The 10,658-nt window shown below is 57.8% G+C and overlaps 1 protein-coding gene across 2 annotated transcripts in view; it reads left to right on the top strand.

Moving 5' to 3' along the window:
• Positions 1 to 4,380, top strand: part of EHD1 (EH-domain containing 1) — a 33,900-nt gene extending 29,520 nt beyond the window's left edge. For both annotated transcript variants that reach the window (XM_011993520.1, XM_011993519.1), the window contains 2 exons: positions 1,629 to 1,793; positions 2,260 to 4,380. In XM_011993520.1, the coding sequence (XP_011848910.1) occupies positions 1,629 to 1,793; positions 2,260 to 2,784 (690 nt within the window). In that variant the 3' untranslated portion in view covers positions 2,785 to 4,380. The remainder of the gene's footprint in view (positions 1 to 1,628; positions 1,794 to 2,259) is intronic.
• The last annotated feature ends 6,278 nt before the right edge of the window (positions 4,381 to 10,658 follow it).

The following is a 10,658-nucleotide window of genomic DNA, read 5'->3' as shown; positions in this document are numbered from 1 at the left end:
CCTCCTGAGTAGCTGGGATTACAGGCACCCACCACCACGCCCGGCTAATTTTTATATTTTAGTAGAGATAGGGTTTCACCATGTTGGTCAGGCTGGTCTCAAACTCCTGACTTTAGGTGATCCGCCTGCCTTGGCCTCCCAAAGTGCTGGGATTACAGGCATGAGCCACCGTGCCCGGCTGGCTGGATGTTTTTCTAGAGATCTCCCTTCTGGAGCCTCCCTGTGAGTGGAGTCAGCTTTGAGAGAGGAACCCATGCAAAAACCCAGGTGAGTGACCCCGGCCTCAAAGGACAAAGGACGTCCTGAGCTGATGGGTGTGGGTGTGGCCCTGACTGAGGCCCTCTCCTTGCAAGGCAGAGAGAACTCCCCTGCTCAGCCACCTTTGAGGACAGACAGGACAAGGGGCGGGCATGAGTCCCTGCCTGTTTGTCTGTGAGACCATGTGTGACCGCCAGGCCCTAGGCACACTGAGTCACCACGCCTGGAAAACTCTGCGGCCTCCAGTGTTGCCTCACACCTGCCACTTCCTTCTCCTGCAGTGAATGGTGCTTTCTGTGGTGACTCCCACCAGCCTGGGATCTGCCTGCCACAGTGTCCCTGGGAGACCCTAGATCTAGACCCACATGGCACGGGGCTGTCTCCCTCAGGCAGTTTTCAACCAGGCCCCCGCCCAGGGCAGACAGGCTTAGGCTGAGTGGGGTGGTGGATGGGCTGGAGCCGGGGAGAAAGGCAGCGAGGCTGGCTGGCCGCAGCCCTCCGTGGCTGGACACAACTTGGCAAGGCCGAGGGATCTGAGGGCTGGGCTGCTCTCGAGGGGTGCCAGGTTCCCAGCTTGCTGCGGGGAAATGAAGGGGGTACCGCCCTGAACTGGCACGTCTAAGCAAGGTATTGACGCTTGGATAAAGCTGGCAGCTGCCAGAAGCCTTTGTGGGATGTTTTGAATCCTTCGTCATCTGAGCTGTGATGATGGAGTGGAGTGTGGCGCGGGCCCACTGGAGTTCTGTGGGCTCCATCAGCACTCGGCAGGGATTTGGACATGCAGGTTGGTGGGCCCTGCAGGAAGCCTGCTCCCAGCTCGGGGGAAGGGGGCTTGCAGAGAAACAGAAAGAACATGGGCTGTGAGGCACCTTCAGCAGCCCTGGGTTCCAATCCCAGCTCCTCCACATGGAAGCCAAGTGCCCCAGGCAGCGTTTCCCAGCCTTACTTAGGGCCAGGGTTGGGGGAATCCCACCCCGCAGGGCTGCGGTGAGGGTTGAATGGAGGGTATGTGATGTGCCCTGCGGTGCACAACAAATGGCCTCCTTTGGGTTGACAGACTTGGTTTTACTATTCCTGGATCATCACAATGATCCATGCAAGGCCAAGGCTGTTATCTTCTGTTTCAAGTGCGTTTTCCTGTCCTGTCCTCTGCCCCACGGCAGTGAACAGCTGTGGCTCTTGCCAGATTGTGTCTGCTCCTAGGCCTGTGGGAGCCAGCGGTGGCAGCAGCCTTAAGCTTGACCCATCCCTCCCGCTTCCCTGTTCCTGAGCGAGCACCTTGGAGTATCCTTGGAGTGTCCTTGGAGGCTCTGCTCTCGGGGGCAGCCTGGACCAAGACAGCGCCTGATGGCCACGCCCTGTCCTCACAGGTTCACGCCTACATCATCAGCTCCCTGAAGAAGGAGATGCCCAATGTCTTTGGTAAAGAGAGCAAAAAGAAAGAGCTGGTGAACAACCTGGGAGAGATCTACCAGAAGATTGAGCGCGAGCACCAGATCTCCCCTGGGGACTTCCCGAGCCTCCGCAAGATGCAGGTATGGCTGTCCCGAGGCCCCATGCAGGCTGGTGGCCATCAGGGCAGGAGGAAGGCCGAGGGCACTGGATTTGGAGGGAATCCCATCTCCATGGGGAAGGGCCTCCCTGAACGGAAGCAGCTGGGTTAATCACCGGCACCCCACCCAACTCAGAGTTGACCCAGGCGGTGACACCGCAGAGGGGAATGTGGTGACTCACCCTGCATGGTGGGGGGAGGGCAGGGCCGTGCCAGCCGCTCTGGTGCCCTGTCTATTAATCCTTTGCTGCCGCCCTGTAAGGAAAGAGCTGGAGTTGCCTCCTGTGTACAGGTTAGAGAGCCAAGAGCCAGAGGGGTTCGCCGAGTCGCCCCTGCTAGTCAGGGGGAGCAGCACTTTCTGCTTGAGAAGCCCTCACTGGAACCACCTGGCCTGGAGTCTGGGAAGGGGCCACCCTTCCCAGCCCTTGTCTTTCCTCCCCTGCCCACAGGAACTCCTGCAGACCCAGGACTTCAGCAAGTTCCAGGCCCTGAAGCCCAAGCTGCTGGACACGGTGGACGACATGCTGGCCAACGACATCGCGCGGCTGATGGTGATGGTGCGGCAGGAGGAGTCCCTGATGCCTTCTCAGGTGGTCAAGGGCGGCGCCTTTGACGGCACCATGAACGGGCCATTTGGGCACGGCTACGGCGAGGGGGCTGGCGAGGGCATCGATGACGTGGAGTGGGTGGTGGGCAAGGACAAGCCCACCTACGATGAGATCTTCTACACGCTGTCCCCTGTCAACGGCAAGATCACGGGCGCCAATGCCAAGAAGGAGATGGTGAAGTCCAAGCTCCCCAACACCGTGCTAGGGAAGATCTGGAAGCTGGCTGACGTGGACAAGGACGGGCTGCTGGACGACGAGGAGTTCGCGCTGGCCAACCACCTCATCAAGGTCAAGCTGGAGGGCCACGAGCTGCCCGCTGACCTGCCCCCACACCTGGTGCCGCCCTCCAAGCGCAGGCATGAGTGATGGCACCTGGCCCCGCACCTGCCATCTGTACGCCCGGCTGGGAGGCAGAGACGGGGGGAGGGGAAGGCTCACCATTTCTCAAGGTCCATAAAGACTGAGCGGATGTTTCCTCGCCTCTCGAAAAGGAAAACCACCATCTTTATTTTAAGGCTGTTCCTGGGCCTGGCAGGGGAGGCAGGGGTGAGATGATGGAATTTTGTGCACAAGAACTATGGATATTTTAATATATAACGTTAGAGGCAGCGTTCTTTGTCGCCGCCTCCTCTGTGTGACAGCCACATGTGCACAGCCTCTGCCCCCCACCGGCCTTTGCTCTGCTCTGGCTGCAGCTGGACAGTGCAGCGACTGTGACCGCAGGGGAGCCAGGTTGCCCTTTTGGCAGCTGCTAGGCTGCGACTGCATGGACAGGAACACCGGGCACCCTCCGTTTGCTTCTGAGCTGAGGTTGCTTCACGGGGCCGTGGCTTCCTTCCTCACCCGGCTCTGCCTCCCCCCGGGCTCTCGGGCGAAGTAGGTTCTTGTGCCTTCCCCTCCCTGGCCCAGGCTCCCCGTGCGCGGGCCCTGCCCTTTCCTCCCACGCCCCACCGGCTCCGATGCACCACCCCACTCAGCAGTCACAGAAGCAGGGCCCAGCAGCCTTTTTCAGGGGTCCAGGGAGTAGGAGAACCATCTTCCAGAAAAATACATAAGCTAGTTTCTGTTCTGTAAAGTGACATCTTTCATACTTGACCAAATTTCCCAGTAACTTCCCAACCACTGTTCAAAAGCTGTGATTTTTTCTCCCCTTCCCACCCTCCAGCCAAGGGCAGTCCTGTCCAGGGGGCATTAGATGTGGGTACCCGGGGAGCACCCCCTTCCTGGACCCCAGCGTTGCGTTTCCTGGCTGAGGAAGGGTGGTCATCCCAGCTCCTGCCCCACCCTCTCACTTAACTGGAGCTTTGGGAAGTGCCCTCCACAGTGGGAGGTGGGTGGTGGGTGAGGGCTGGCGGGGCCTCATGACAGCTTGGTGCTGGTAAGAGGAAGCCCATGGTTCTGGCCAGGCTCTTGTGTCCAGACAGCGGGGACCAGGGGAAAACCCAGTCCCTTCTGTAATCCCCCTTCATTTCCTACCTTCCTTCCTCCTCTGTTTAGCAAAGGAGGGCAGCTGACTTGGATGTCCTTAGAACGCCCCGGCCCCAGGCTGAGCAATAAGAAACCGGAGCCTTGCAGCCCAGTGGCCTGGGCCAGTTCAGGCCACCTCCCCCTCCTCTGCCTGGGGCCATTGAGCCCAGCCTCCAGGGCCCCAGCGCATTCGCAGGCCAGCGGCCACTGTCCAGGCTGTGATGGCACCGAGGCAGGTGGAGCACCGGGCGCCACACAGCTGGGCTTCCCACCAGGCTCTCCCGCGGGGGTCTCAGGGAGCTTCCCCCCAGCGCTGCTTGGAGTCTGCAGGAACTGTCCTTGTTCTCCCTAGCCCATCACTCCATACAGTATTAGGTGAGGATGGATGGGCGCTGTCCTCGCCAGGAAGTCACTGTGGAAGTTGCAGTGGCTTGTTCATACCTGTGGGAAGAAAAGTGAAGACTTTCCCCTTGCATTAAAAAGTCTGAACTGTGCCGAAGCTTCGGGTGCTTCCTTGTCTTTTCCAGGGGCAGCAGTCCTGGGTCGTCCTCCCCTGGTGTCTGCGGGGGCGATGCCAGCAGGGACAGAGTGGCAAGGCCGCCGGGGCAAGGTGACCAACCCTGCCCAGTCCTGCTCTGCTGGGCAGTAGCTGCCCCCTGCTACCAAGAGGGCCAGGTCTGCGGGGAAAACGGTTTCCAGGGGATGATGCCCGCTTCCCTGTGTGAGGTGGGAGCTGAGCAGGAGTTCACTTGGGGTGAGAGGGGGAAAGCAGTTGGGAGAATGTTGATAACTGAGGCCTAGGCTGGCACCCCTCAGCCACAGACGGATGAGTGGGCACCTGCGGGGCCCTCGGCACTGGGTGGCGTCAAGTAAACAAGGGCTTCTGGGCTCTGGAGCCAGCCTGGCTCCTTGCTAGCCCCAAGGGCGATTTAAATACAGGGAAGCTGGGCCTCTGAAGACAAAGCAGATAGCCCGTGACAAACATGCAAGTAAGGGTGGGGCCAGTCAGGCCCAGGTGATGTCACAGATGGGGGACTGTTTATACCAGCAGAGGGAAGGGTGAGCCATTAGTGACCCTTCATAAAAGGGTGCAGACTTGAGGTGCCATGGGTGCAGGCTGCCCCAGCCCCTCTGGCAGAAGGCGGCAGGACAGAAACGGGCCTGAGGGTCTCAGGGACCCAGGTGCGTGCTCTGCGCCTAGCCGGTGTGGTGGCGTCTGGTCCTATGACCAGTACTTGAAGTGCCAATGGATGCTTCAATTGCTGCAGGGCTGACCGGTCCTCCCTGCACCACTCAGCCGCCACCTGTGGGCATTCGCCCTGTGCCAGGTGGAGCTGCACCCTCACAATCTGAGGAAGTTCACGTTCCCCCATTTCACAGAGGGAGAGTCCAAAACTGAGGACCACCGAAATAAGAAAAGTGGTAGAAGTGGATTCAAACCAGGCCATCCAATTCCAGCATGCTCTCCATCGGGCTACTAATCCAAAGCACACACTAAAAGGAAAACTGGTAGATCCCCCCAACCCTATCCTTAGACTGCAGCTGTACTCAGGGCTGAGAGACCCACATGAAAGGTTAAGAGCTGTCACTCCAGCCTGGGGTCCTGAAAGCTTGGGGCAGGGGTCACCCAAGAGAGGTGGAGCACATTAGAGAAGGCACAGAACGTAGCAGTGCCCCTGCGTGGCACAGGGAGGGCCAGAAGGGAAGTGCTGCCTGGCCGCCCGCTCTCCTTCCCTGAGCACTCCACCTGCAGGACTCTGTGGGGTGACAGAGGGGCTGTGAACCCCCTGGGGCTGCCCCAGGAAGTGCCTGCTGATCTGAGGCTTGAAAGGGGCCGAGGGCAGGTGTCTGCCACAGAGTTCATAGCCCTGGTTTCGGTTCTATAGGTTGGGGGTCATCTTTGGGCTGTGATGGGGGTTCAGGGAGGGCCAGAGGATGTGGTCAGAGATGTGGCCGCCCACCTGGAGGACTAGCCCCCGCCCTTGCCTCCTCCCCAGCTCCCTAGCTGGCCAGGACCCTGGGGGAGAAGCCCCCTCTTCGGAGGTTGGCCTGGGGCAAAGGAGGGGCATTGCCACCCAGCTCCCAGAGCCCCTGGACTGAGGCCTTCGGGGCAATCTGTCCTGGGTCCCACCCATGCAGCACCTCACAGCCCAGGACCCAAGAGGCAAAGGGCCCGCCCACTGCCTCTGGCCATGCACAGCTGTTTTCTATGTTGCAGTTCCTTGTACAATCTCATTCAGAACAAACATTTCTGGCTGGATTTGGCTCACACCTGTAATCCCAGCACTTTGGGAGATCAAGGTTGGGGATGGGGTGGGGTTGTGTGGGGTGGGGTTGTGTGAGGCCAGGAGTTCAAGACCAGCCTGGGCAACATAGTAAGACCCCCATCTCCACCAAAACAAAAATTAGCTGAGAGTGGTGATGGGTGCCTGTAGGTAGTCACAGCTACTAGAGAGGCTGAGGTGGAAGGATCACTTGAGCCTGGGAGTTTGAGGCTGCAGTGAGCTATGATGGCACCGCTGTACTCCAGCCTGGGCAACACAGTGAGACACTGTCCTTATTTAAGAAATTTTTAAAAAATAAACATTTCTTCTCCTTAGAAAACAAGCTAACCGCAAATCCAATCAGTCCCCTGTTCTTAATCTCAAATGAGTGTTCTAGAAGAATAGCCTAGTAAAAAATAATGGCCGCCCAGGGTGGCTCACATCTGTAATCCCAGCACTTCGAGAGGCCGAGGAGAGTGGATCACTTAAGGTCAGGAGTTCGAGACCAGCCTGGCCACTGGAAGGCCAAGGCACAAGAATCACTTGAACCCAGGAGGCAGAGGTTGCAGTGAGCCAACATCACACCACTGCACTGCAGCCTGGGCGACAGAGCAAGACTCCGTCTCAAAAATAAATAAATAAAATAAAATAAATCAAATGGGCTAGTCATAGGACTTGCCCCGCCATGGACAGCAAGGTGATGACAGTTGGAAGGTGAGGACACCCGGCCACCACTCTTGTTCCTGTATTCCAGCGTACCAGGTCTGGCAGCACGTGGAGGGCAGCCTTGGGGAGACCGCCCTGAGTTCAAATCCAAGCTCTGCCACTCTAGCCAGCCCTCTTCCCCCACTAAGGCTGTTTCCTCAAGCCCTAATTCAGGAACAGACGTGGCCCACAGAGGCAGAGCCCGAGGACACCCACCTTGAGTGGCCTTTGCCAAGCACCCCAGGGAGGTTAGTTGGGTGGGGTGCAGGGAGTAGGGCACCTCACCCAACACCCAGAACAAAACAGGCGGGACCTACCCTTCCCTGAAACAGCCCGCAGACTCAGCGGCGCCTGTAGGCCAGAGAGGTGGTGGCCAAGGGGGCTGGGGCCTGGCTTCCTGCGCACCCAGAGGGACTGATAATTGTAAAACCACATGGGGCTGCAGCCGCTGCAGAGCGTGGGAGCCCCTATGGCTTTTGCAGCAGTGCAGGGAAGGTTTTTGGAAGAAAAACCAGGATGATGAAACCACCATATGTCCACCCATTTGGAGCTTTGGACTTTTCATAGGACACGCCCCTGGTGCCGGGCAGATGGGGTGGGGGAGGGGGCTGCCAGGACTAGCTGGGGTACTGGGGGGTCCGCACCCCCAGCATCTGCATCAGCTCCTCCCCAAAGCCATCCCAACAGACGCACCTTCAAATAAGAGCCGGGCATCTGAGGCTCAAGGGCGGGCTTAGGGAGCTCCCCAGCTCCAATCATATTGCCGCCCGCGCTCCTCCCTCAGAGAAAGGTTGGGACGGCCATTGGTGGCCATACTGGGAAGCTCATTTGTCCCTCACACCAGAACAAGTGCAGTTCTCCATTATACACAAAAAGACAGCAACCAGAAAGAGAGAAAGAGATTTACCCAAGACCCCACACCTGGTCAGCAGCGGGCAGGGCTGCATGACCCAAGGCCAGCCTCTCATGTCCTGACCTGGGTAGGAGTGGGCCACCATGCCACATGCACGTTTCCGGAGTGGTTAGCAGCAGGGAACGGCCGCCATTCCTGCCAGCCCTGAAGAACCATCGGTGGGAGCTGCTTCCCGAGGCCAGGGTTGGAGACTCTCATCCTAGACCTCCCCTTGGAGGCTGATTCTCAGGACCTTAAGGAAGGGGACTTCCCAACCCTGGGCTCAGTGGCCCTTCAATGTGGCCAGGATGCCGCAGACCCCGGCAACCTACCTTGTGTCTGCGCTCCCAGCCTCAGAGGGCTATTCCCTGGGGGGCAGACACGGGGTTCCCTGCCACTTCCTCGTGCTGGGTTCTCAGGGCCTCTCCCTGCCCCCACACACCTGCCCTCTGCAGGGCGGGTCTGAACTCAAGGAAGGAGCTCGAGGCTGGCACCACTTCCCTCCCCAGCTTCCATGCATTAGTCTGTAAAGGAGGGTAATAAGTAGCGTGGCCCTTGTGAAGAGAATAGATCTAAAGTCACTTCGAGATACCAAGAGGCCCCATACACTTGCAAGCTGTTATGAGCGTAACTGCTCCCCGCAGAGCTGGGTGAGAGAGCTAGTGACGTCCCTCAGTACCAAAGGGGCCTGCAGGATGAGTGAGAGGCTGCAGGGGGTAGCTGGGCCCTCCTGTACCTGGGGAGTAGTTGACCGTGGAGGAGGCATTTGAATGAAGGTATCCTGGGGAGAAGGAAAGGAAAGAGTGGCCTGACTGCCCGGACAGGGTGCAACTGAGGCTCTCAGGAGGTCTCCTCCTGTCAAGACTCACCCATCCCTGGCCGGGGGCGGTGGCTCACACCTGTAATCCCAGAACTTTGGGAGGCTGAGGCAGGCGGATCACAAGGTCAGGAGATTGAGACCATCCTGGCCAACATGGTGAAACCCCGTCTCTACTAAAAATACACACACACACAAAAATTAGCCAGGCGAGGTGGCGGGCACCTGTAGTCCCAGCTACTCAGGAGGCTGAGGCAAGAGAATGGTGTGAACCCGGGAGGCGGAGCTTGCAGTGAGCTGAGATCCGGCCACTGTGCTCCAGCCTGGGCGACAGAGTGAGACTCCGTCTTAAAAAAAAAAAAAAGAAAAGAAAATAGATCTGCTGAGACAACACGGTGCCATGCCCCGGAGCTGCTTCTGGCTGTCAGGGCTGGGGGCCTGGCTGCTTGCTGAGGCTGGAATAAGCTCAAAAAGAGACTGAGTCTTTACAGACTTCCTTCCATTGGAGCTGCAAAGGAATGAGCAGGGGGCCCAACCCTCCTCCTTTATTTTTATTTATTTATTTATTTTGGAGACATGGTTTCACTCTGTCACCCAGGCAGGAGTAACCTCCGCCTCCCAGGTTCAAGTGATTCTCCTTTCTCAGTCTCCCAAGTAACTGGGACTTCAGATGTGTGTCACCATTCCAGGCTAAGTTTTGTATTTTTAGTAGAGACAGGGTTTTACCATGTTGACCAGGTTGGTCTTGAATTCCTGGGCTCAAGTGATCCGCCCACCTTGGCCTCCGGAGTAGCTGGAACTACAGGCTTGCACCACCACATTCAGCTAATTTTTAAGTTTATTTGTAGAGATGAGGTCTCAGTATGTTGCCCAGGCTGATCTTGAACTCCTGGGCTCAAGTGATCCTCCCACCTTAGCCTCCCAAAGTGCTGGGATTACAGGTATGAGCCACCGCACCCAGACCCAACTCCCTTTTAAAGACAAGGAAATTGAGGCTTGCAAGACAGATGTGACAAAAGCTAATAAAGGACCAGAAAGAATCACGTGTGAAAGGCGAGAAGTGCCGAATGCCTGTCCCAGCCCTGCCCTGAGCAGCCCTGTGCAGCCCTGGCCTCAGCCCTGGAACTCAGTGTCCATTCAGCTATACTGTATGGGGATAGACAGATGGCTGGGAATGGACCTTTCTGAGAACTTACCAGAGAGGTTAAGGGACTTGCCTGAGGTCACACAGAGAGTGAGACAGGGCCCAGAGGCCTCACCAGGGGTGTCCACGAGGCGTAGCGGAGGAGAGGCCCATCTTCCCACTCAGGAGCCCTTGCCTATCTCCGGTTCCCTAATGCTGTCTGGGGTGCCTGTCCCTCCTCTGGTCTCTGGTGCCCCCGTGTGGCCTCAGTGAGCAGGCCCCTTCCCACCTCCTGTGGGCTCCACCCCTGCCCCAACTCCTTAAGGAGGGCCCAGAATCTCTGAGGTGGGAGGGATCTGAACTCCTGCCCCCTCTCCCTTCCAGGAGACCAGAGGCAATGAAGGGGATCCCCAGAGTTTGGTTTGAACCCTGGCTCCCCATGCCAGCCTGGCTGATTTAGGCAACACACCCAGACTCTGTTTCCCCAAACATTTCTCAGCCCATGGGCCCTGCATAGCTACAGGGCGGGCTTCTGGGGAGATCACATGGGAGGCAGGGCGAGTCTGAGACCAGCTTTGGGCAACATAGAGACCCTAGCTCTAAAAAAAAATTAAAAATTAACCAGGCATGGTGGTGCAGGCCTGCAGTCCCAGCCACTTGGGGAGGCTGAGGTGGGAGGATCACTTGAGCCCAGTATGTTGAGGCTGCAGTGAGCTGAGATTGCACCACTGCACTCCAGCCTGGGTGACAGAGCAAGACCCTGTCTCAAAAGAAGGCTAGGCGTAGTGGCTCATGCCTGTAATCCCAGCACTTTGGGAGGCCGAAGTGGGCGGATCCCCTGAGGTCAGACCAGTTTGGCCAACATGGCAACATAGTGCAACCCTGTCTCTTTAAAATAAATAAATAAATAATCACATGAGAGACCCTTTGTGGGGAAAAACACCCTGTTTGCTACAAACATTCATGGAACAC

Source organism: Mandrillus leucophaeus, unplaced genomic scaffold (assembly GCF_000951045.1).
Source record: "Mandrillus leucophaeus isolate KB7577 unplaced genomic scaffold, Mleu.le_1.0 Scaffold43, whole genome shotgun sequence".
NCBI lineage: Eukaryota > Metazoa > Chordata > Mammalia > Primates > Cercopithecidae > Mandrillus > Mandrillus leucophaeus.
The sequence above is the reverse complement of the archived record's forward strand: the minus strand, read 5'-3'. Positions and strand labels throughout refer to the sequence as shown.